Source organism: Dasypus novemcinctus, chromosome 14 (genome assembly GCF_030445035.2).
Source record: "Dasypus novemcinctus isolate mDasNov1 chromosome 14, mDasNov1.1.hap2, whole genome shotgun sequence".
Lineage (NCBI taxonomy): Eukaryota > Metazoa > Chordata > Mammalia > Cingulata > Dasypodidae > Dasypus > Dasypus novemcinctus.
Genome location: NC_080686.1, coordinates 96134381 through 96159250, shown reverse-complemented (window position 1 = coordinate 96159250; position 24870 = coordinate 96134381). Strand labels below are relative to the sequence as shown.

Below are 24870 nucleotides of genomic sequence, written 5' to 3'. Positions count from 1 at the left end.
TCAAGTGGGTGAGCTAGTGGTATTGTTGAACAAGGGTGTAGGTGGCTTCTCTTGGATGAAGACTCAGCTATCCGGGAGTAGCCAGTTTTCCTCTGGGGTCTGGTGCCTTCCTTTTATTTTTTCCCTCACTCCTGTTTCTCCTGGGTATAGTTTAGTTTTTTAATGTGTTGTTTTAAAAGGGATAGGTGAGGCACCAGTGGTGGAGTTGCAGTTTGAGGGCCTTTTTGTTGCTTGTCGAGCCACTTCATTGGCTAGCGTATATCCTTTAGTAACTGCATCCGTTTTTTTTTTTTTTTTTTGTTTTGTTTTTTTAATGTTACATTCAAAAAATATGAGGTCCCCATATACCCCCCACCTTCCTCACCCCACTCCTCCCCCCATAACAACAACCTCCTCCATCATCATGAGACATTCATTGCATTTGGTAAATACATCTCTGAGCACCACTGCACCTCATGGTCAATGGTCCACACCATAGCCCACACTCTCCCACAGTCCACCCAGTGGGCCATGGGAGGACATAACAACGTCCAGTAACTGTCCCTGCAGCACCACTCAGGACAATTCCAAGTCCCAAAAATGCCCCCACATCACATCTCTTCCTCCCACTCCCTACCCCCAGCAGCCACCATGGCCACTTTCTCCACACCAATGCCACATTTTCTTCGATTACTAATCACAATAGTTCATGGATAGAGTATCAGTAAGACCACTCTAATCCATACTCTATTCCTCCATCCTGTGGATCTTAGAATGGTTGTGTCCACTCCACATCTATATCAAGAGGGGGTTTAGATTCCACATGGATGCTAGATGCAATTCTCCTGCTTTCATTGTAGGCACTCTTGGCTCCCTGGTGTGGTGGTTGACCTTCTTCAACTCCATGTTAGCTGAGTGGGGTAAGTCCAATAAACCAGAGGTAGGAGTTGCAAGTCTGTTGAGGCTCAGGGCCTGGCAATCATATGGTCAGTCCAGAGATTCAGGTCCCCTGGGTATACACTAAACCCCAGCACCAACTACAGATCCGGTAAAAGTAACAGGAGAGGCTTGTGGACAAAGATCACATCTGAGTCCAGCTCCATCACACAGAAACACAAACTCCAAAGTAGGGCCAACTGACATGGCACTGAACTCCATCTGTCATGACTATAGAACCTGTGGGTCTCCGTAGCCCTCAGAAGAACCAATACCTGGGGTTGTATCTCCTTTATCTGTCTCTGGGACTCTGCTGAGGTGTGCATAAGGGCAACATCTCTGATAACCTCCCGGCTCTTTTTGGAGACTCATAACCATATAAACTCATTTGTCCTTTCCATTCCCCCCTTTTATTCAGAAGACCACATATTGTATGACTCCATTTATATGAAATTTCTAGAAAGGGAGAAATTAGAGATAGGAAGCAGATCAGTGTTGGCCTAGGGCATGGGGTGATTTCAGTGGGTGGGTGATGGATATGTTCTAAAACTAGATTGTAGTGAGGATTGCAAACTATATATATTTACTAAAACTCTTCAAACTGTACACAGAGTGAATTTTATATGTAAATTATACCTCATTAAAGATGTCGAATATTATTCACATCTAAATTCATGTAGCAAAAGGTTCAGTTAGCAAGAGTTTAGATAATGATGGATGCATGTTTTTTTTTTTTTTAACAGGATAAGAAATGATACCTGCTATGATACACAGTGCCAAAATTGCAGTAGGTTAATGGAGCAAACATTTGTTTTGCACTCACACAAAGTCATATGCAGATGCTCTGGCCTGACAGAGCTCCTAAGCAGGTACTCAGGGACAGAGGTGGCTTCCAGTTTCTGGCAGTCCTAAATTGAGATTTGAGTTTGTCTGGCAAATGAGGTTGAGGAGGAGATGGAAAAGAACAAGATCTCATGAGACATTTTATGGCTAGTCTTTTAAGGCATTTACATTACTTGTACCCACATTCTTCGGGTCAGAACACAGTCACCAGTCTGTGTTCAAAGGGAAATGTGGACCTCCTACATGACTAGTAGGAAAATAAAAATGGGCTGGTGAACACATGCCAGTGCCCTGGCCATAGCTGCTACTATAAAGCACATTACTTGAAAATTCCATTTTTCTAAATGCTGCTAATGTAAAAAATATTTCCAGCTTTTTGAGATATAATTGATGAACAATGAAATGCACGTATTTTTTCAATGTGATGTTTTGACAGATGTATACACACATGAATCCACCATCACAATCAATGTAATGAGCATTTCCATATCTCACAAAAATTTCCAGTACCTCCTTGTAATCCATCTCCCTCAATTCCCCTTTTCTCCCTGCTACACCAGGTAATCTGATTTGCTGTCATTGTTGTTTGTATTTTCTAGAATTCTCTACAAATGGAATCATATAATATGTTCATTTGGGGGGAGAGGGGTGTCTCAACTATTTCACTCAGCATAATTGAGATTCATCCACAGTGTGACATGTATCAGTATTCCTATTTATTGCTGAGTAGCCCAGTTTTATGGATTACCATAATTTTTGTATCCATTAATGTGTTGATGGACATTTGGGTTGTTTCCATTTTGTGCTATTACAAATTAAGCTCCTACAAACATTCATTTACCAGTCTTTGTAGAACATATGTTTTCATTTCTTACCTGGGAGTGGAATGTCCAATCACACAATGGTGTATGTTTAACTTTTTATGAAAATTTCAAACTATATTCCGAATTCGTTGTACCATTTATATTCCCACCAGCAGCATATGAGAGTTCCAATGTCACCTTACCAATACCTGGTACGGCAGTCTTTTTATTAGCCAACTGAATGTGTGTGCAGTTATATTGTGGTTTTAATTTTAATTTCCCTAATGACAAATGATGATGTGTATGTTTTTAGGTTTATGTGCTCTCCATTTATTTTCTTCAGTGAAGATAATTTAACAGAGTCTTCCAAACCATGATCCTAGTGTATCTCTTGATTCATTTGATATCTTTAAATTTCCCTCAGCATTTTTTGTAATTTTCAGCATAAGGGTCATGCACTTTCTTTCTATTTTATCCCTATTTCATATTTTTGAAACCATCAAAATAGTATTGCTATTTAACTGCATTTTCAATTATTACCAATGTATAGAAATATTTCTGGTAGCATTTTGGTAGATATCTTAAAATTTCTCATGTACACATCATCTGCAAATGTTTCTTCTCCTTTTCCAATCTGTATGTCTTTTGTTTCCTTACTGCACAGTGCCATATTGCACTGATAGAACTTCCAGGACAATATTGGATAGAAGTAGCAATAGTGGATATTCTTGCCTTTCTCCTGATCTTACAGAGGAAAATATTTTTACCATTACGTAAAAAGTTAGATATATTTTTGGTGGATGCCCATTATAGTTAAATGTATTCCCTTATATATATATATTTTTTTCCGTATGTTTTTAAATCATGATGTTGGTTTATCAAATGATGTTTGTGAAATTCTTTTGCTGCATTTATTATCGTAAAATTTTTATTCTTTATCAATGTGATGTTACATCGATTGATATTTGATGATTAAGCCAATTTTGTATTCCTGGGAAATACTTAACTTGATCATGCTATAGTATCCTTATTATATATTGCTGGGTTCAGTTTGCTAATATTTTATTGAGGATTTTTTTGTCTATGTCCGGGAGGGATTTGTTCTCTGTAGTTTTTTTACTTGCAGTGTCTTCTCCTGCTGTTGTTATGAGGTCAAAGGTGGTCTAAAAAATGAGATATTAAGTGTTCCTTTCTCCTCTATTTTCTGCCTCTTTGTGGAAAATTCAGGTTTCTTCCTTAAAAGTTTGACAGAATCTACATTTAGTTCTAGAATTTTCTTTGTGGGAAGATTTTTCATTACAAATTCAATTTTTTAAATTTCTTTTTAAGTCTGTTTTGGTATTTTGTTTCCTCAAAGGAATTTTTCCATTTTAATCTAAGTTGTCAAATTTAGACAATATAAATTATATATATACACACACACACACACTTCTTTTTCTTATGTATATTTGATTTTAATGTTATAATGTCCTACACCTCCTTTTTGTGGTTGCTGTTAATTGTCTACTGGCTCCATTCCTGGTATGGGTAATCTGCGGTCTACCTAGGGGGTTATTAATTTTATTTTGGCTTTTTGGTTTGCTTATCTTATTCATGTTTCATTGGTTTCAACACATATCCTTATTATTCCCTTCCATCTATTTATATTGGTGTTGATATGCTTATTTTCTAGTTTCTCAAAATTGAATCTTAGCTCAGTGATTTTACACCTTCTTTTAAAACACTTATATACATTTCCCTCTAACATTGCTTGAGCTGCATTCCACAAGTTTTAACATGTTGCATTTTCACTTGTCATTCAATTTAGAATATTTTCTAACTTGTAATTTTTTCTTTGAGCCATATGTTATTTAGAAGTCTATTATTTATGTTCCAAATATTTCGGGATTTTTCCAGATATCTTTGTGATACTAAGTTCCAGTTTTAACTTCATTGTGGTCAGAGAACATATTATGGATGATTTATTTTAAATATATTAGGACTTGTTTTGTTTTATGGACCAGCATATAGTTTTTCTTTGAGTTTTCCATGTGCACTTGAAAAGAATTTGCATTTCGGGGTTGTTGGGTGTAGTGTTCTATAAATGTCAATTAGATCAAGTTGCGTGATCATTTCGTTCAAGCCTTCTATATCTTTGATTCTCTGTCTACTTTAAATCGACTATGATTATGGGCTTTTCTATTTTTCTATTCAGTGAATTTAGGGTTTGCCTCACGATTTTGATGCTCTCTTTAGAAGCATATAAGTAAATTATAAAATTGCAATTTACCATTTTCATGGGCAAAAAGCATGACTTGTACATATAAGATACATTCTGTTGAGAAGTAAAATGGTAAGGAATGAGAGAATATTAAAATATGCAAAATTTTCAAATGTTGATGCATTTTTAAAAAAGATGATGGTAAGTAGCAAAACTGTATTGAGATTCTATCACATACACTTCAAAATGATTCAAGTTGATTTTCATGTTCCTATGTACAAAAATGTTGGTATTTGCATCCTGTACAATGGTTTAAATATACAATGAATAACTTCAAATGGCAAAATCTAAGCTGCATTGCCCATAGCAGTGTTCTCAATTATGCATATTTATGTTGGCTTTTCCTTTCCCACTACCTTTTCCAACTCCCTCACTCCAACTTCCTTGGATGACCTTCCAAATAAACTAAATACCCTCAAGTCTTTTGTCTCTGGCTCTACTTTCAGGGGTATCCAGAGATAACAGGTAATGGGAGTGGATGTTTTTCAAAATTCCTTTAGAGGTTTTAATCAAAGGAAAAATTAAAGACCACTGTTTTAATTAACACACTTCCCCTCCCCCAACCCTCCATCCACAGGTTTAAAGATTTTTTTTTCCTTTTTTTTTTATATATTCTGTAAAAATATTACATTAAAAAAAATATATATGAGGACCCATTCAACCCCACCACCCCCACCCTCACCACTCCCCACCACAAGGTTTAAAGATTTTTTTTCCTTCTTTTGCTCTATTGGGTCCTTATACTCTTTGATAGCACCTAACTCATTAAAAGTATTGAAATATTGAATCTTAAAATATTGAACAATGAAAAATTTTTGTATTAATATTTTGTTTCCATTAGCCAGGAATCTTAGGAACTTTATTTCCATATCTAGCTCCACCACATAACTTAATGGGAAATAAAAAGGTAACACTCAATATGTATATTAAATTCAATTTTCAATTTAATAATTTATTAATAAGTGCACCTAGGTACTTTATTTCACTTTTTTCTCAAAACAAGGCCCTAAGTTGGCATTATTCCCCTTATGTAGCTAAAGAAATCAAAGTTCAGAGAGTGTATACTGCTAGTAAATTGCCAGTGAAAATTTGAGTATGGGATTGTAAAGTTCATACTTGTTTCATTCTACCAAATTATTAATTTACTGATATAGTTCCTTCATAGCTTGGTATAATGTAGGATGTCAAAGAGGCCTTCAATTATGGATTGCTTCTCTTAGGAAGAGAAATTGGAGCCTGAAGGACTGTCTGGGTTTACAGAGACAGAATATACAAGGGAGAATTCTTTAGCACAGGGAAATGATATGAAGGCAAGAAATGAAAACAAGCATTGTCTATGTAACAGTGAGTTTGTAGTTAAATGATTTGAGAATTGGTTAGGTAGACAGCAAGAGATCCAAATTATACAGCCTTGATTTAGTCTGAAAGAGGGAGTCGTTGGAGGTTTCAGAGCATATTACTGAAATGACAAGAAGAGCAAAGCATACACGACAAGAACACAAGCTTGAATAAGCCCAGGGTGAGTCCGGAACTTGCCACTTACTAGCTCTCTCATCCAGGACAAATTACTAAATATCTCTAAACCTGAGCTTTCACATCTAGAAAATGTTTTAACTACCTTACAAAATAATTAAATTAGAAAGTGCAGGTAATACATACAAAACCTATTCTCTCTGGGTGGCATATAAAATATTGTTTTTTCAAGAAATACCCTCTCTAGTTTATTACTCATATTTAAATATATATACTTACCTTCTTAAAGTAAGACTGCATGGAAAGAAAATCATCTCACCTGAAGCTTCACACAATGGACTTGTTTCTGAGAAAGAAAAGCTTAGGCCACTAGTTGCTGAAAAGCTTCAACCAATTGTTGATATGCTCTATATTAAATGGATATGTGGATACAAATAATCTGATATAACATTACTTAAAATCTAAATTAAAAAATTCAGACTTCTACATATAAGCAGAACAATGGTTTTAGTAATCTAATTATTAATGGAACGTCCAGTTGATTGGCGGCTAACATAAATTTTAAGAGATATTAAACTTAATATTTAATTAAGAACAAACGTGCATTAACTGTGGTCATTAGAGCTTGAAAATATAAGCATTATTGAGTATCAAGGGTCTTCTGTGTATGTGACAAGAATCTAGGCAACAGCATTATTAACAGGTTAAGGATGCTATTAGCTCCATTTCTGAGGAAAGAAGAGAAAAATTCAATGTCTAAAATTTAACCACTATAGGAAAAAGGTCAGAGTCACTGTTTTTAAATATAGGTGAAAGATGTAGTGTAAGTCTTGAGAAGAAAGATACAGCAAGTCGTGAAATTATTGACATTAGCAAATTTACTCCACACATGAAATATAGGCACTATATTTTGTACTTTAATATGTAAATTTAAGCAACTACCCCACAATATCACCTCTACTAAAGCTTTTCATCTATCGTCAGATCTTCATGACAAAGTTAATGCATCATGAGTAAACACAAAGGACTGTATTTTATGTGTGTGATCTTTGGCACATTTGTCAAGTTGGAGAATGTCAAAGGCAATAAAAATTTCTAATGACTGTCTTGCACTTCCTTTTAATCATCTTTGTATCAAACTATAAGGCCGCAAAAAGGTAAGCTGAAATATCAGGATATGTGGAATTGTTTTAATAAAGAGATTTACATACAGTACCTTACATATAGAACAGTGTGTTTGCAAATTTAAATAATATCTGAATGTACAGTGGCATGTATTCTTATCAAAGATAAATTCAAGTTTACTGTCTATCAGTTCTAAAATGCATTTATACAGATTGCTAGAACTGAGAAACAGAATGAGGCAAAAAATATTCAAGTGTTATATGTCATCTCATAGCCTCCTCTTAACAGTCTTTCCCCTTTTTAAAAAAATTTCAAAACCTGTACATACATTTTTAATTTTTAAAAACAGTCTATTAAAAGGTAACATTTCATGTTAACCATCAATTCTTAGAGTCTATAGTAATAAAACTAGATATGTGTAGATATAAATATGCATCGGTTATGTACATATGTACTTCGAGTGTTTGTTTAAAACAAGCACACACACTTAGCATACCTGCGTACGGAGCACTGGGGGTGGCAAACAGCTCGCATGAGCGCGGGCAGACAGTAGGATCTAGGCTCAAAATCCAGCAAGAGCTAACAAAGCAACTTAGTTGCCTTTGGTTTCAAAAATTTGTCCATTTGTGACCAAAGCTAAAAGATTTGAGTGCACATGTGTTTTTTAAAAATAAAATTCATCTTCAGAAATGAAGCATTTCCAGTATTCCACTACTAGCAGTTAAAAAAAATCCACAGCAACAAATTATTTTGATATTTTTGTCACTCCTCATCCCAGCTGAGGTTGTTAACATTTTTTTTCTCTGAAGGCAAACACCAAGCATACTCAGGATCAAACCATAAGTTGAAGCCTGAATACTGCAATTCCACTATATATATATATACACACACACACATATATATATAACATATATATTATATATGATATATACTTCTTTGATGGATTGATGGCATTATGTGAGACAGGGTGGGAGAACCCCCACAAGATTTAAAATTCTCTTTCCAGCAGTGTCAACATCATTTGGCACGTGTGGCCTTTCTACAAGCCAATTTTTTTTGATGAGCTTATTTCCTGAAATAAATTCCAATTATTTGGTGTTTATTTTTAAAATATATTCATAATGAAGTAAGAATTCTACAACTGTATTCCAAGAAGTGAGGCTTCTATTGTCAGCTTTGACTAAGGACATTAATCACCCAATTAACAGCTCATGATCCTATAAAAGTTTAAATACCGTAATCTTCTGTGCAGCTGGATCACTTGCAGAGAAGACAGTCCTTATAGCAACCTTGTAGAACTCTCCAGAACTAAAATTCTCTATAATTTCGTTTTTGGCCAGATGCTGGTTTATAAATGTGGATCAACTAAAAACTATATAAATATACCATATTTCTTTCTACAGATATCTCAAGCTTCATGTGAACTACCACTCAAAACTCCTGCCAATTCAATTCCCTTAGTATTATATTCTACTTCACTGATCCTTGGCATATAACACATTACCGTTTGCAGCTCATTCATATTTTTTTATATTAGTTTTCTTGATAAAGTTTCATTTTCTTCCCAAGGTGCCATCCTACTGATGTCACAAATTAAGTGACCAAACATTACTAAGGTTTTTAACTATCCACTTAGCAGTCACGTGGATAATAAAAATTACTTGACTGAAGAGAGCCATATTCTTTTCATCAAGTTTTCACTGTTGTCATACAGAACACAGAGTTGCTATCTGTTGGACTTTGCTCATGTCCATTAGTAGCTGTTTTATGTGACGTTTAAGTTGTGGTAGCCTTGCAAGAGGATCTGGTGGCTCCAACTCCCCTGTGAAATCAAGCCAGCTTTCCAGAACTAAGAGAGAGAAGAGAACAAACAAATGTACATGACAACTGGAAGGAAAAGCCACCAAACAATATAATTAGAAGGCTGGAAAATTGATGGAGGCAAGAGGTCACTTCTCTGACTTTATACGGCCATTATCTTCAAGCAATTTTTTGAGATATTTAGCATTCTTTATACCCTTTCTTATTGAGTTCTAGGCCCTCATGGTAACCTTTATCAGATATTTTAGCTCATTTTTCCCTTCGTATGTATAAACTAACTTTATTTTGAATGTGATCTTTTACTGTCTCTTGGACAGACTAAAAATAGTTCCTTGGGCCTACTCAAAACTTTCTATTAATTTAGACTTAAAGTGCCTGTCTTTTATTTAGCTACCCTATCCATGTTCTTTTTTTTAAATCCAGACTTTTTTTAACAAAGGAGAAAAATGGCAGCAATTTCTCAATGTCTTTTTCAGCTCCACTACTTTATCTTTACTTATAAAAAACATACAAGCATTATTAAAATCCTAAGCATAATGCAATTATGTTCTACACTTTTATTAAAGCTTCCTTCAGAAATCTACCCTAATAAGAGATGAGTCAAGTTCTGTTTTTCTCCCTCCAAAAATCTACTCAAAACAATAACTCTATTGTTTGAAATAGCTCTCCATTTCCTTTCTTCTCTCTACATACTTCAGGGTGGGGGTAAAAGCAATAGGAGCTCTAATTTAGTAAAGTGGAGAGGTACCATACACTTTAAAAAATAAAAATAAAAGGAAAACAATCTATGAGGTTAGGAGGGGAAAAAGAAAAGCATAGAAAGAATACTGGATCAGGACTCAGGTAATTCAAGTTACTCAATTCATGCAACTATAAAATAGAAAAATATCCCTCCTTCCTACTTTTCAGGGCTGCTGCATTATAGTAACATTTAAAAATATAAAAGAAAGCCACTTGAAAATTGTTATGCAAACTCAAAACAAAGACTTAAAACATAAACTTAACCTTGCAGGGATTTTTTGTTGTTGTTAATTTCACTTAACAAATACTGACCAAAGTGAAAACAAATATTCAAGATGTTCTTTTCCCATATGCCAGATATGCTTATGCTGACCTCCAAAGAAAGCACAGTTAAATGAAACTAGCAAATATCCCATTAGCACTCTATATGGAACCTGGCAGATAGGCAGTATTTAATAAATATCCACCTTAAAGAAAGAATTTTTTAAAAAAAGCCTAAGATAACTTCCTGCCACATTGCCTTAACCCTAAAAGACCTCAAACGCCAGGTGTGATTGACAATGTAAAGGGACCAAGGAAGCTCAATCAGTACAGACTGCATTTGTACTTTTCATCCCGTAATTTAAAATAACTTCTCCATTTAACACTAAACAAATCAAAATAATTGTATTTTAAGTTCCTGCTTAAATTACCATCAACTTCTTTTTCTATTAGATCCATCCTGCTGGTAACTTCATTCTGCACATTTTCTATGTGTGTAAGAAGATTGAGCTGCCACTGAAGATGTGAGTCTCCTGGGTCTTCGGTGTCCTTTTTATCATTATAAACAAATATTGTATTCCCTTCTGATGAATTCTTCTCCAAAGGACCATTGGGAAAAAAATATATAAAGAGTTGAATGAAATGCAATGTCATAAAATGAAAGACACATTAAAAACCTAATCATCCAAAATGACCAGTGAAATCCCATCTGACTTCTACAATATTTTAAAAGAAAGTGTTGGTACACAATCAAATTACATTTGGTGGTCCTTAAGAGTATACACATTTACTACGTCTCCTCACAGTACATACCATAGTGCTTGAAGGGGTAGAGGAACCCAATAAAAGTGCTAAATTAATGACGTCACTATTATATTATGTAATTAGAATGCCCAGCTAATTTAGACCAATCCACTTTCTCTTTCTAAATTGGTGACATAAGTGGAATTAGGGCAAAGCAATGATGGAAAATTAAGAAAACTGGCCATGACTAATTAAATACTAATACTGTCTAATTAAAACTGTAGACTGGACTTTACTATTAGATATGATGCAGTAAAATCAATGAGGTGAAGAGAAAATAAAAATCTTCCTGAGTACAAATTGCTTAACACATAGACACAAAATATGAACTTGGATTGGTGAGAGAGAACTCATTTCATAAGGACATTATCTGATAAAATAATTTACCACACATTTCATGAAATATTATGGACCCCAAATTCAGTTAAGTATTTATATATAGTGACAACTTGATAAAGAGGCCAGAAAAATAAAGAACTAATTTTAAAGTGCCAATAGCTAATTGAGAAATAAAAAATTTTTTAATGAAGGAACATCTCTAAGATAATCCAAGTGGATAATAAATAAATATTCAAAGTGCATAGGGCTGTGAGAATTCAGCTTACACATAAAGGAAGTGGTATGCTTTTATAAACACTGCTAAAATTTTTAAAAGGTGCTATCTTAAAACATAGGAAAAAAAGACAAATTTTTATTAATATATTCACACAACTATATTCACTTTCAATTACTCACACAGTTACATTTGGAATAAATTGTGGCTCATGTTTGTTTTGGAGGCATCTAAGGGTGCTTATAAAATTAAAATTTTTCTGAGAGCAAAAGTTTATTGAATTATTACTATTCCAAATTAGGGAAAATTTTAAATGTTCAAATAGCCAATATTTTCTCTTAGAAAAATAAACAATTTCTTCATCCTGACAAGGTGCTTGTCAACTTGGCAATTTAAGTAAAACCCGGGAATGCAGTCTTTTATTTTGTAAAATTTTTCAATGTTGTTCTATGGTTTTTTCCCAAGCAAAGACAAACGAGCCAGCTTTACCTTTTCAGGCATTCCATCTTCTTTTATTGAGTATTGTAAATGGTTTTTATCACTCCTATGAAATTCTTGTTCTTCTTCAAAACTACTAACGTCATCATCTGAGCTCCCAGGATCTGCAAGAGATTGGCAGTCTTGACCAAAACTTTGAGGCTTTTGGTAGCTGTGCTCACTTGTTATGTAAGTTCCTTCCACTTTTAGAGGCAAACGAACTGGTTCTTTATGGTTCTGAACATGAGATGTCTTTTCTCTTAGATTAACTATGTCTTGCACTGTCATTCTTTTCTCTATCCCAGCAATTACTTCATCTTGGTCTTTTCGCTTCCCAGAACAAGCCCAAAGATGAAGATCAGGATGATGTTTATTCCTAAAAGCAATGTTGGAGAAACGTCAGTTCAGGATAAAAATCCAGTAACAACTTCAGTATCATTATAAAATTCAGAACAGTTAACTCTTACACAAACCTATGTGTGCTGAGTGCACCTGACTTACACTGGCATCTTTCCACCTGTCGATTGAAGACCTGGACCACCCACAAGGGAACCATGGTTGGAAAAATCAGGCACTCAAAATAAAAGGAAAATTATACTGCAGGTTAACGCACCCCAATATTTCATCCAAATGTAAGTTCTCAGGATTTTAATGAAATAATACTCACAAAGAAAAGCAAAAATGAGTTTAATTCTGATAGTTCATATTATTTGATATTTGCATTTCTTTTTCTGATTTTTCTGTTTCATTATTTTTAATTATAAGAGATCTTCTGTATCTATGAGCATATATTTTTTTAAAGATTTATTTTTTATTTATTTCTTTCCCCTTCCCCTGCCCCCACCCCAAGTTGTCTGCTCTCTGTGTCCATTTCCTGCGTGTTCTTCTGTGACCGTTTCTATCTTTATCAGCAGCACCAGGAATCTGTGTTTCTTTTTGTTGTGTCATCTTGTTGTGTCAGCTCTCCGTTTGTGCAGTGCCATTCTTGGACAGGCTGCACTTTCTTTCGCGCTGGGCAGCTCTCTTTACGGGGTGCACTCCTTGTGCGTGGGGCTCCCCCCATGCGGCGGGCACCCCTACATGGCACGGCACATCTTGCGCGCATCAGCACTGCGCATGGGCCAGCTCCACATGGGTCAAGGAGGCCCAGGGTTTGAACCACGGACCTCCCATGTGGTAGGTGGATGCCCTATCTATTGGGCCAAGTCCGCTTCCCTATATGAGCATATTTAAAACCTTTATTCAATTATAAAGTGATGATACTTCCTCATGACAAATTCAGGTCATCAACGTGTACAAAATTTAAAAGTTTGTGAATTATTAATTTCTAAATTAGATAAATAACAGAAGTCAAATTAGTTTCCTTCTAATAATATCCAAGTATTTTTCCTGAAATTACGAATTTCATCTTTTGGATCCCTAACAATTTAATATCCAGGAAACAGTAAAATTCTTAATCTAATAAAAGGCATAGTAGAAAGAAAGCTGCCTTTATATTCCACTAGTCCAATGAGTTAAATCAAGCCACACCACTGAGTAGACTGGCCAAGTTATAAAACTGCTGTCTTTGACTACCCTTTTACAAAATGAAGATCTATTTTTCAGGTTTATTGGAAGGATTATATGAAATTTAAGAAAGCACCAAACAAATTCTGACATTAGTACTTGAATAAATAGGAGACATAATAAAAATTACTATTATCATTAGAAATACCCACCTTCATAAAGAAAGCCTACAGGCAGAAGAGGTAAAAACGGCCCAGTTAAAATCCTTAGCAAAGATCCAGGCCCCGATTAAGATGGTGGAATGAGACATTTTAGGGCTACATCCCCCAAAGCAGCTTTGAAACAACCAGCAAGAACTGCCAGAAACATCTTTCTCAAAGTTCCAAAAAATGGTTAAAGGACTACAGCAATAGGATAAGCAAAGAAAGAATCAAGAAAAAGGCTACTTAAAAGTGGTAGGATCTCCTGGCACTCTGGCTGGCCCCCTCTGATACCCCTACCCCTCACTGTGTGGATCCCTGGTGCCAGTTCCAGAAGGAATAGAATAACAACCCTTGTGCGCACACTGGGAGTATGTATGTCTAGCCCAGTCTGTCTAGTGGGGTCTGAGGGACCTGCCCCAAACTTGCCTGGTGTGCAGGCAAATGTGCAGCTGGGCCAGAACAATGGTGCTGGGAGAACTGGATACCCATATCCAAAAGGAAGAAAGAAGACCCCTATTTCATACCTTATACAGAAATTAACTTAAAATGGATCAAGGACTTAAATATAAAAACAATCATAAAACTCCTAGAAGAAAATGTAGGAAAACACCTTCAAGATCTTGTGGTAGGCAGTAGTTTCTTAAATCTGATGCCCAAAACATGAGCAACAAAGAACACTTTTGCACCTCAAAGGACTTTGTAAAAAGGGTGAAAAGGCAGTCAACGCAATGGGAAAAAATATTTGGCAACCACATAACTGATAAGTGTTTAATATCCATGATATATAAGAAGATCAAACAACTCAACAATAAAAAGACAAAGTATCTGACTAAAAAAATGGGCAAAAGACTAGAAAAGACAACTGTCCAAAGAAGAAATACAAACGGTGAAGAAACACATGAAAAAATGTTCAACATCACTAGCAATTGGGGAAATGCAAATCAAAACTACAATGAGATGTCATTTCATACCTATTAGATTGGCCACTGTTAAAAGTCAGAAAACTGTATATGTTGGAAAGAATGTGAAGAGACAGGAATGCTTATTCACTTCTTGGGGTAATGAAATTGTTCTAAAATTCTGAGACAATGAATATACAAAATTGTGATTATACTAAGAGCCACTGATAATACACTTTGGATAGAAGAGCCAGAATCAGCAGCTATGTACAGTGGGGGAAGTGTGGAGAGATTGAGAGGTGAGGAATTTTTTAGAGCGTTTGTTGTTTATTATTATTGAAATAATGAAAATGCTCTAATAATGATGGAAGTGATAAATGCACAACTATGTGCTTATACCAAATACCACTGATTGTACACTTTGGATGAACTGTAAGCTTTATTAATATATATCAATAAAATTGATTTGTTTAAAAAAATACTATGGCCAGTTGTGTTGGTCTAAAGTATATTCTTTAGACTCTATTGATAAGCAGACTTTTTAAAAATGTAGACTATCAAGAGCTAGAAGGGTTTTGGAAGTGGTACAACTGTCACATGGATGAATGTTCCTTCCTATTCCTCACCTAGTCCCATACCTAATAAAAGAGGCTGAAAATAACTGTTCTGGGGATTATGGATCCAATAAAAGTTCTATTGAATTTTGGTTCTGCTTGGACAATTTTTTGGACATTCCAGAAAATATGAGATAAACATTTTATCTACTGGAATAAAATTTTTCTCTATTCACAAACTTTAGAAGTTGATCAAAATAAATCAAATGTAATTTCTCACAACTTTTCTCACATGTCACAATATCCATGTCATTTTATAAGCTTGTTTTCTGGACCTAAATCTCTTTTGCATATCTCTGGCACTGAAATAAATCTTTAAGATTTAGTTTTTAAAAAAAAGAAAAAAAGAAGGTTGTGGGAAAGCAGTCAAGTGGCTGCCTCAGGCAAGGGATTGCTAACTATGTGACATACAGTGTAGTGCCCTGGACCTTCAGAACACTGTAAACAGGGGGACTCCTAGGGAAGGAGAGACAAATGCTTTTGTACAAAGGCTAAGTCCCTACCCTTTGGCCTTGAGCTATTCTCTAAATTCACTGTATTGATAAGCTCTGAAGGAACACAGTGGAACACATCAATCTTCAAAGAAAGGTGTTTCCTTTTTTGTTAACTCCTGACATTCAAGGAAAGCTCTGTCATAATACTAGCTGGATATAAGCATAAGGAACAGGCACCTCAGAGTCTAAACTTCTAGCAACAACAGATTAAAATGTCCAGGTTTCAACAAAAGATTACAAACATGTAAGGAAATAGGAAGAGATGGCGCAGCAAAGAAGATTAAAGTATTAGAAAGCATCAAAGAGGACCAGACCTGGGACATATCAGACAGAACTTTGAAATTTAAAAAAAAGTCCTAAATATGCTCAAAGAGCTAAAGAAAACATGGGCTTAAGAGCTAACAGAAATTAGGAAAAAGATAGATGAACACAGAGTATCAACAGAGAACGGAAATTATGAAAAGAAACCAAATCAAGGTAAATACCACAGTAACAGAATGAAGAAAATTTTCCTAAAGAGATTCACCAACAGATTTTAGAACTAGCAGAAGAAAGAATCAGTGAACTTAAAAGAAAACTGAAATCATCCAGTCTGAGAAGCAGAAAGAGAAAACAAAGAAAAATGAACAGAACCTGTGGAACCTGTGGCACACCATCAAGTATACCAATATATACAACGTAGGAGTCCTAGAAGGAGAACAAAGAATGGGACAGTGAGACTGTTCAAAGAAATAATGACTGAAAACTTCCCAAATTTAACAAAAGACATCAATATATATTCAACTAATTCCAGACAGCATAGACCCAAACAGGCCCACATTGCAACACATTATAATCAAACTGCTGAATGCCAACGATAAGGAGATAATTCTAAAAGCCACAAGAGAGAAGCAACATGTCACATACAAGGGAAATTCAATAAGATTATAGGCCAGTTTCTTATTGGAAACCAGGGAGCCAAGAAGGCTGTGGGAAAATGTATTTAATGTGCTGAAAGCAAGAATTCTATATATGGCCACAAACAGCAGCTATGTACAGCAGGGGAAACAGAGACTGAGAAGGGAGGAATTTCCTTGTCTGTTTTTTATTATTATCATTGAAATAATGAAAATGCTTTAAAAATGAAGTGATGAATGCACAACTATGTGATTATACCAAATACCACTGATTGTACACTTTGGATCAACTGTATGCTTTATTAATATGTATCAATAAAATTGATTTGTTTAAAAAATAGGGTGGGTTGGGGGGAAAATAAATGGTAGGCAGAATATATATCATGGAAGGACTAAGAGTATAGGCTAAAAATGTAGACTTTGTTCACTGGGCACAGGGAAGACACTGGTATATTAAGCCAAAGAGAGATAAGCTCACATTTTATCTTTTACTAATATCACACTGGCAATAGTATGAAGGATAAACCGAAAGAGAATAAGAAGATATTACAATTGTTCATACAAAAATCATCAGCTTGGACTATGACAGGACCAGTAAGAAGAGAAAGGTGGGAATGGACTCAATAAAATGAAGGAACAGCAGTGGATAGACAGACTATGTTACCAACTCAACGTGGGAGACACAAAGATGGGGCAGAAAGAGGGGAAGGGCCAAGGGTCCAGCTCAGGCAAGTGAGTCAAAATGAAGAAAATCATACGAATTATCCTACTTTGATATTTTTTTTTTTTAATGTAGCTAAGAATTGGGAAGAATGGAAAATAAGGAATTTAAGAAAATTTTAGGAATATTCTAATATGTTATTCAGGGAGATTCACGTTCTTTTATTTTAAGGGAAAATGATCTGGGATGATTAAAATATACTTTGGTGCATAGCAGAGGGACAGAGTGCATGATCTGACAGCTCTTTTTGTCCCTAACAAGTTAAATCTTAAGGTAATTTAAAAATATACTCAGCCTGCCTAGAATTTATTTAATCTTGACAGCATTCCTGAAGGAGGACACAAAATAAAGGGTTCACCACAGCAACTTACACTTAATTTTGTGTATGTGCTGAGTTCACAAAATAGTGGGGCAGGGATTAAAATCTTTTGAAATATCTGATGCTCTATCTTCAACCATGCCTCCTAGACTAGGACAGTAAGAATGAAGCAGCTATTCATCCAAAAAGGTAATGTTTCCTTTTTTAAAAAATTAAGCTTTATAAAAAGATCTCTTTTTTTTGGCCTTCAAAGGCAAACTTAGTTTTGATGAAAATTTATATTAAGATGATCCTCCTTTTGTCATTCTTTACTTACTTTAGTATTCCAATTTTCAGCTGTAACCCGTGTAGTACTTCCGTAACGCCATAGACATCAGCAAGCAGGTGATGCGTGGAAACTATCTTTTTGGCATTGAGATGAGAATAATTTTCTTTTAAAAATGATAGCCCATACATTCTCCCATTATTCAACCATTCTTTATCATAACGGTATTTTGCACTCCATCTCTGACCTGTAGATGAAATGGATATTAAAATTACAAAGCATTCCACTTATTCTGATTTTCCTTCAAATTCTACCCTACTAAAGTTACTCAGCAAGGCAAGCTCTAGCACTAAGAGCAGATTCAAGAGGAGGAATTTGGAGGCAACACTGTAAGAGCACCTCCCACTTTCAGCGTGCCTTTCCACGAGTGACAACAGCCACCGGGAGCATAAGTAATGGCAGGGCACACCTACAAAGGAATACTGCTATCTACTCTAATGAATGAGTCATCTGTCCTCTCAAAAAAATTAAAAGGCTAGAGAGAAACTAGACTGTGGTTCCTGTTTCTCTCACTAACCTTTGTTTTTTACTGGATAAAACAAAGAGTTCTAGTTGAGTGAGCAGGGACTCCTCCTCCCCACCATGTCTGTGACCTTACAGACTCCTATATTAACAATGGTAACCCTAATTATATCCTAATATAATTATTTGCTTCTCTGTCTGTGCTCCCTACACTACTATGGGATGGTTGAAGGCAAGGCCTGAATCAATCATCTTACCAGTGCTTGGCAAATAGCAAACATGCAATAAATGCTGCTGAATGAACCTCTACATTCACATAGCTCTTTCACTATCTTTTCACCTGTGACTACCTACTGCCTGTTTGCAGAAACAACTATGTTCTGCCTCAGAAGCTAAAAGTGGATACAATATGCAGAACTTGCTACTCAATGAGCCTCTGGCATGGAAGAAGGCACCAAGTAGAAAGTACAATGGATTAGCAGACCAAAGACATGTGCCACGCCTGGTGCTATCCTTTTGCACAAGGCATGTGACTATCTGTGCCTTAGCTGCCTCATCATTAAAAAAAAGGGATGGACCAGATGATATTGAAGACCCCATCCTGCTCTAAAATTATCTGTATATGCAGCATTACTAGAGAATTTTTCAAAATTATGGCAGGAGAAGTACAATTTCAGGATACTGAACCATTCATATAGCCATAAGTAAACCTGGCTAGGAATCAACGCAGAGGCACACAAAGAGGCTAATTCTTCCCAAGAAAAAAACAGAACTCTGCGCTTCTAAGTAGTAGTACTTCCAAGGTAGTAATTTTGTTGATAAATTTATGCTAATGTTCTTACCTAAGTAATTAAATGAAAAATATGAATAACAAAGAGTGACATAACAAACAGAGATAATACATGAACACCTTAATACTGAAGCAGAGTTCTGACTGACAAAGAATGGGGTTTAATTACTGATATAATAAGGAACAAGTAATAAGCTATTTATGTATCTTGTAAATGGCAGAGTAAGAAAAGCCTTACCAGGAGGATCTCTGCAAATGTAGCAGATGTACTGCTCTGGGATGCTCTCCTCCAGTAGCCCCATGCACACGCTGTGCTGCCAACACAGGCACTCTTCACACTGCCAGAAAACAGAGGAGTGCTCACAATCATTATGGGTACTCACTAGAAATAAAGACAGTCTCTTCTTCTTAATCAGTTGGTTTGTTCTCCAGCTGCTATTACCAGTTAAATTCTTATTTCACATAACAAAAGCAAGCCATAATTTCTGATGAATTTTATCCCTGAAACAGTCAACTAGTTCAAGAATGTCCCTATTCGTTGTTAACTTTTAAAATGGTCTTTGATAAATCACTTAAATGATTAAAAAGTCATTAAAAATATCCCTTGTCTATTTCCCATTGATTTTTAGAAAATTGCATGTGTAATATTTTTAAAAATTGCTTTAATATTAAAGTACAGAAATTTTAAAAAAAAGGTTGTAGTCCATAGTAATGACCTCTGAAAGTACAACCTGAGTGGTGAGCCTATAAATTTATAGTTCCCTTAAGAAATCCAATGAAAGAGCAAGAACAAAAGGAACTTTCTCTTTTGTCACCCTGTAACTAAATTCTCTGAATATTCCACACGCCATCACAAAATACAGGCTGTTTCCTTTTTTCCTAAACATACCCTTCCTACAGTAAGAGGTTGTTTGTAACGGTTAAACCCTTGTAGCAAAGTTTTCCTTTAATCTGAGAATACTGAAAACATCTGTTTCAGTTTCTGTTCAATGAAGGTGACTGTATAATGTAAATTCTTAAACATGGATTAAGAGCAGTAGTTCAGAAAAGGATCACTATGGTTTACAATTCAACATGGAGGCTCACCCACCTTAATGGCTCCTGCAAAGAATTTCGGCTTTGAAAGGTTCAATCTAAATACCCTAGTAAAGGGATAGGGACCCTGAAATAAGGCAATTGTGTACTTCATTGAAGAGATTTCCTAATCATTACTACTAAGATTTTAAACACGTTAATAAGCTAGAAACCTATGTTTTCAATAGGATGGTAAGCAAAACGATAAAACAAAAGCTACAACACACTTGCTGAGTTCCTGAAATAAATAATTCAGTACTCTAAGACTGAAATAAATGATTCAGTTACCTGAATCATAAAGCCATTCTCTTCATCCATTTCACAAATACACCGCACAATTTCATTAAGAGCATCATCTTCATCCTGAGATTCTTCAAAATTGGTTGAATCAAAGTCCTGATTGTACTCATCCCCGCTAAGAAGCAAACTCTCTGTTGAAGAATCATCTAGGAATTCCATGTCTGATAAGTCTAGAATAAACACAAAGGAAAGCATATTTTTTTTCACTTTCTAAAAAGGAAGGAATTAAGGAAGATTAAAAATAAGCTACCAAACGCTTAAAAAAGGTGGGCAAACAAATGATAATAGAGTATTGTCTCTGGATAAAGAAAATTTTTGAAGCTGAAACAAATGTAACTACTTTATATCTTAATGCATCTCATATTATAAGTATTCCATAGTCTTGGTACTTACAGAGGTCATGGCTAATTCTTATATTAATGTAAATTTGCAAAGTTTTCAAATGCTTTCACAAATATTTTTGAGTTTCATAAAAGTCCTGGGTTGTAAGGAGAACAAGTTTTACTGTTTGTCTTACAGAGATAAGACAGACAGGTTAAGGAATTTGTCTAAGGTCTAATACCAATAATACTATTACTAATAGTATTAGTATCAAGTACCATTGCATTTAATATTCACCAGCTAGCATACTATGTCCTTTAAGAACAGATATATAACTTGATCAGTTTAATGTAGCCAGGCAGTGATAAAGCCAGACTGAATACCAGGATTGCTTGACTCTAAAGCCTGGGAAAGATTTCATCAGTGTTTCTGAAACTGGTATCATGAGTTCCCTAAGGAATTTTTTTTAACTTTATTTCAATCTGATAAAATTCCTTTAAAAAACTTAAGCATATTTACCAACTAGATTATAGGAAAGACCACTACAACTTGATTAAATGCCAAGATTCAGATTTGTGGTACTATTTTGTCTGGCACCACTCAACTTACAATTCAGAGGGAAAGTTGAGGCGAACATAAGGAAATGTTTATTTATGGCAAAGGCAAAAAAAAAAAAATTACAGAGTACATTATACTAAAGATTTCTGATTGACAGAGGCTGTCTCTTTCTACCTCACTGTCCTGTCCTCCAGTCACATTCAGAATTATTCTTTAACCTGTCTCTTATTTATCTCCCCTTTCTAAAATGTCAGAATCCATGACAGTAAGGACTCTGCATTGCTGAAGGCTACCTTCCCCAGTGCTTGGAATGACACCTGACAAATACAGTAGGCATGACAGAATGTTCGTGGAAGAGAGAAGGGAGAGTCAATATACAAAGAAAATTTCCTTTTTAGACTCAGACCCGATAGAAGCCGGCTGAATTCAACCTATTCATGGTATTTCACGTTCCACATGACTTAATGTTCCTTCTATCCACTTCAAATCTTGATTAATTTATTTTTCCTGACTCACTGTTTTAGAATGTTTGATTTATTAAGGGTTAATATTTTATAGAAAAATAAATAAATGTTTTATTCTCTTTAGGGCCTTAGGACATTTGGGTAAAAGTAAGGTCAGGAGAGGTGACATAATGGTAGATAAATACCTGAAAATATTCAAGGAGCAAGAAGTAAATCAATTAGATATGGAAAATCTTTCTAATATTAATAGTACGACTAGTTCTGAAAACCTAGTTGAGAAATTTCATCCATTCATAATCTTGCTAGCTTAAATCCATAATTAGCCTTTCCTCTCAGGCTTTCTTGGATGCAATGCTCATGTTTCAAAAAGGCAAGCTAGATCACGGAGCAACATTTTCAAATGCTGTTGCAGTAGCATATAGGTTATTAAATGGATGGCAATGATAAGTTAATGAAGTTAATTTAAAACAGTATCATTAGGGAAGCGGACTTGGCTCAATGGATAGAGTATCTGCCTACTATACGGGAGGTCCACCTTAACCCATGTGGAGCTGGCCCATGCGCAGTGCTGATGCGTGCAAGGAGTGCCCTGCCATGCAGGGGGGTCCCCCGCGTAGGGGAGCCCCATGGACAAGGAGTGCGCCCCGTAAGGAGAGCCACCCAGCGTGAAAAGAAAGTTCAGCATGCCCAGGAGTGGCAGCTGCACACACGGAGAGCTGATGCAGTAAGATGACGCAACAAAAAAAGAGACACAGATTCCCAGTGCTGCTGACAAAAATAGAAGCAGACACAGAAGAACACAGAGCAAATGGACACAGAGAACAGACAACTGGGGTGGGGGTGGGGGGGAGGAAAGGGAGAGATATAAATAAAATCTTTAAAAAAAAAACAAAAGCTGTATCATTGAAAGGAATTAGTGTGAATCTCATATATATCTTTAAGACCACAATAACCAAGAAGTATGGTATTAACAAGCAAATCTTACATACTGGCAGAAAATCCAGTATGAGCAACTAATTCCCAAGCATTATACATATATCTGGCTGAATTCTAGGTATTGAGTAAAGGAATCACCAGGTTGAAAGTTACATAAGAAAACCAAGTAATAGTTCTCCTGTACATTTTAAATGCCACCTGGAACAATGGTTCCTCTTGAGCAGCTACAGCAACACCAGTTACCTTCTGTTACCAACTGTCTCCTAAGACAGTATTTATATTAAAGTGTGGTTCCCAGACCAGCAGCATCAGCATCACCTGGAAACTTATCAGAAATCAGAAATTCTGTAGCTGAGTCACAGATATCAGTGTTTTAACAAGCCCTCCAGAACTGGCTCCAGGTTGAGAACCTCTGGCCTAAGAAATCTGACCCTTATTAACATCCGCTTTCTTTCTCATAGCTCAATCCTCATAATGTAAATGCCAGGGCAAAGACAAGGCAGAATTGAGAGTGCATTTCTACGACACTCTTTTCTCCCCCTCTTTCAAGGGTTATAGTTCCAGCAAAAACTGCTAGCCCAGATATAAACAGCCATTCTCCATCAGCCTGTAACAAGAGCCCATCTTCAGACCTTGACAGCTCACAGTATGACTGTCACTCTGTGATTCTCAACTCCCATTGTCCCACACAAGCACTCAGAAGCTGATCGGATCTTGCCTAGGATTCACCACCCCATTGCCAAGAAAGTCTCATTCAACTGTGCTCTGAAGTAGGATCCAGTATTGGTTTACTTAAAAAACATAACAACAGTGATTATAAGATACATCTGGGATTAAAAATCACTGGACCAGGGAAGTGGCCGTGGCTAACTAGTTGGGCTCCCGTCTACCAAATGGGAGACCCAGAGTTCACGTCCCGGGGCCTCCTTGTGAAGGCATGCTCGCCCACATGCGGTGGAGCGCCGCCCAGACCACAGGCGCTGTGGAGAGCCAACTAAGAAAGGTGATGCCACAAAAAAAGGGAGACAAAATGTAGAAGAGCACACAGTGAATGGACACAAAGCAACAGACAGCAAGCAAGCCACAAGGGGGGGTGGGAAATAAAAATAAATACAGACACAGAAGAACAAATAGCGAATGGACACAGAGAGCAGACAACATGCAAAAAAGCCGCAGTCGTGGGGGGGATAAAAAAACCACTGAACCAAATGGGAAAAGGGGGACTTGTGTTTGTTGGAAAAGAGAGCAGTATGGGGAGGAGGGTTGCAGTAATTTAATCCTTCCTCCCTTCCATTTCCCCAAATTTTATTTATTAAAATCTTAAAAGCACTGTGTGTTTGGTTTCAGGGTAAAGGGACAAACATGCTTTTTTTTTTCCCACAGTGAACTAGAAAGGAGTGAAACATGGGAGGGAAGAGGTTATAAGAGTACAGAAGAAAACGTTTAACCTAGTATCTAAAATTCCGGCACTGAAAAGGAGAGCACAGAAGTAGCTCACCCATATGAGATGAAGACCTGCCCCTTATCCCTCTTCCCTGACTCTGGTGCCTACTGTGTTGGAGCACTAGTCTCAAGTCACTGCCATCATGCTGACAGTCTCTTCTCTTAGAAGGTAGACGTCCTCAATCTGCTCCAATCTCAGGACCAGACTTGCAGAAAAATTTGTCAGATTCCAACACTAATGCTCTTTCCGCCCACTGAAGTGGCCTTCTGTCTACCTCGGGGTGTCTAATATTTGACTGGTTTCAAATCATTGAACTGATCTATAATCAGGAATTCGAAGTGCATTTTTAAGACTATAACAAATGATTAGTAAAAAAAGCATTATCTCTGGAGTTGAGAGGCCTGGCTTTGAATTTTTTCTAGTACTACATTCGTTTTACACTAATACTATATAGTATTAGCCTCTGTA

The 24870-nt window shown here is 36.0% G+C and overlaps 1 protein-coding gene across 21 annotated transcripts in view; it reads right to left on the bottom strand.

Moving 5' to 3' along the window:
* Positions 1-7464: 7464 nt before the first annotated feature.
* PHF20L1 (PHD finger protein 20 like 1) overlaps positions 7465-24870 on the bottom strand; it is a 77588-nt gene continuing 60182 nt past the window's right edge. For 15 of the 21 annotated variants that reach the window (XM_058276056.2, XM_058276059.2, XM_058276062.2 and 12 more), the window contains 6 exons: positions 20668-20849; positions 19544-19643; positions 18045-18240; positions 12089-12452; positions 10674-10839; positions 8985-9268 (listed from right to left, as the gene is read on the bottom strand). In XM_058276056.2, coding sequence (XP_058132039.1) covers positions 9126-9268; positions 10674-10839; positions 12089-12452; positions 18045-18240; positions 19544-19643; positions 20668-20849 — 1151 coding nt within the window. In that variant the 3' untranslated portion in view covers positions 8985-9125. Of the gene's footprint in view, positions 9269-10673; positions 10840-12088; positions 12453-18044; positions 18241-19543; positions 19644-20667; positions 20850-24870 lie in introns of all 21 variants that reach the window. The other 6 variants (XM_058276058.2, XM_058276060.2, XM_071208040.1 and 3 more) reach the window with 1 other exon arrangement.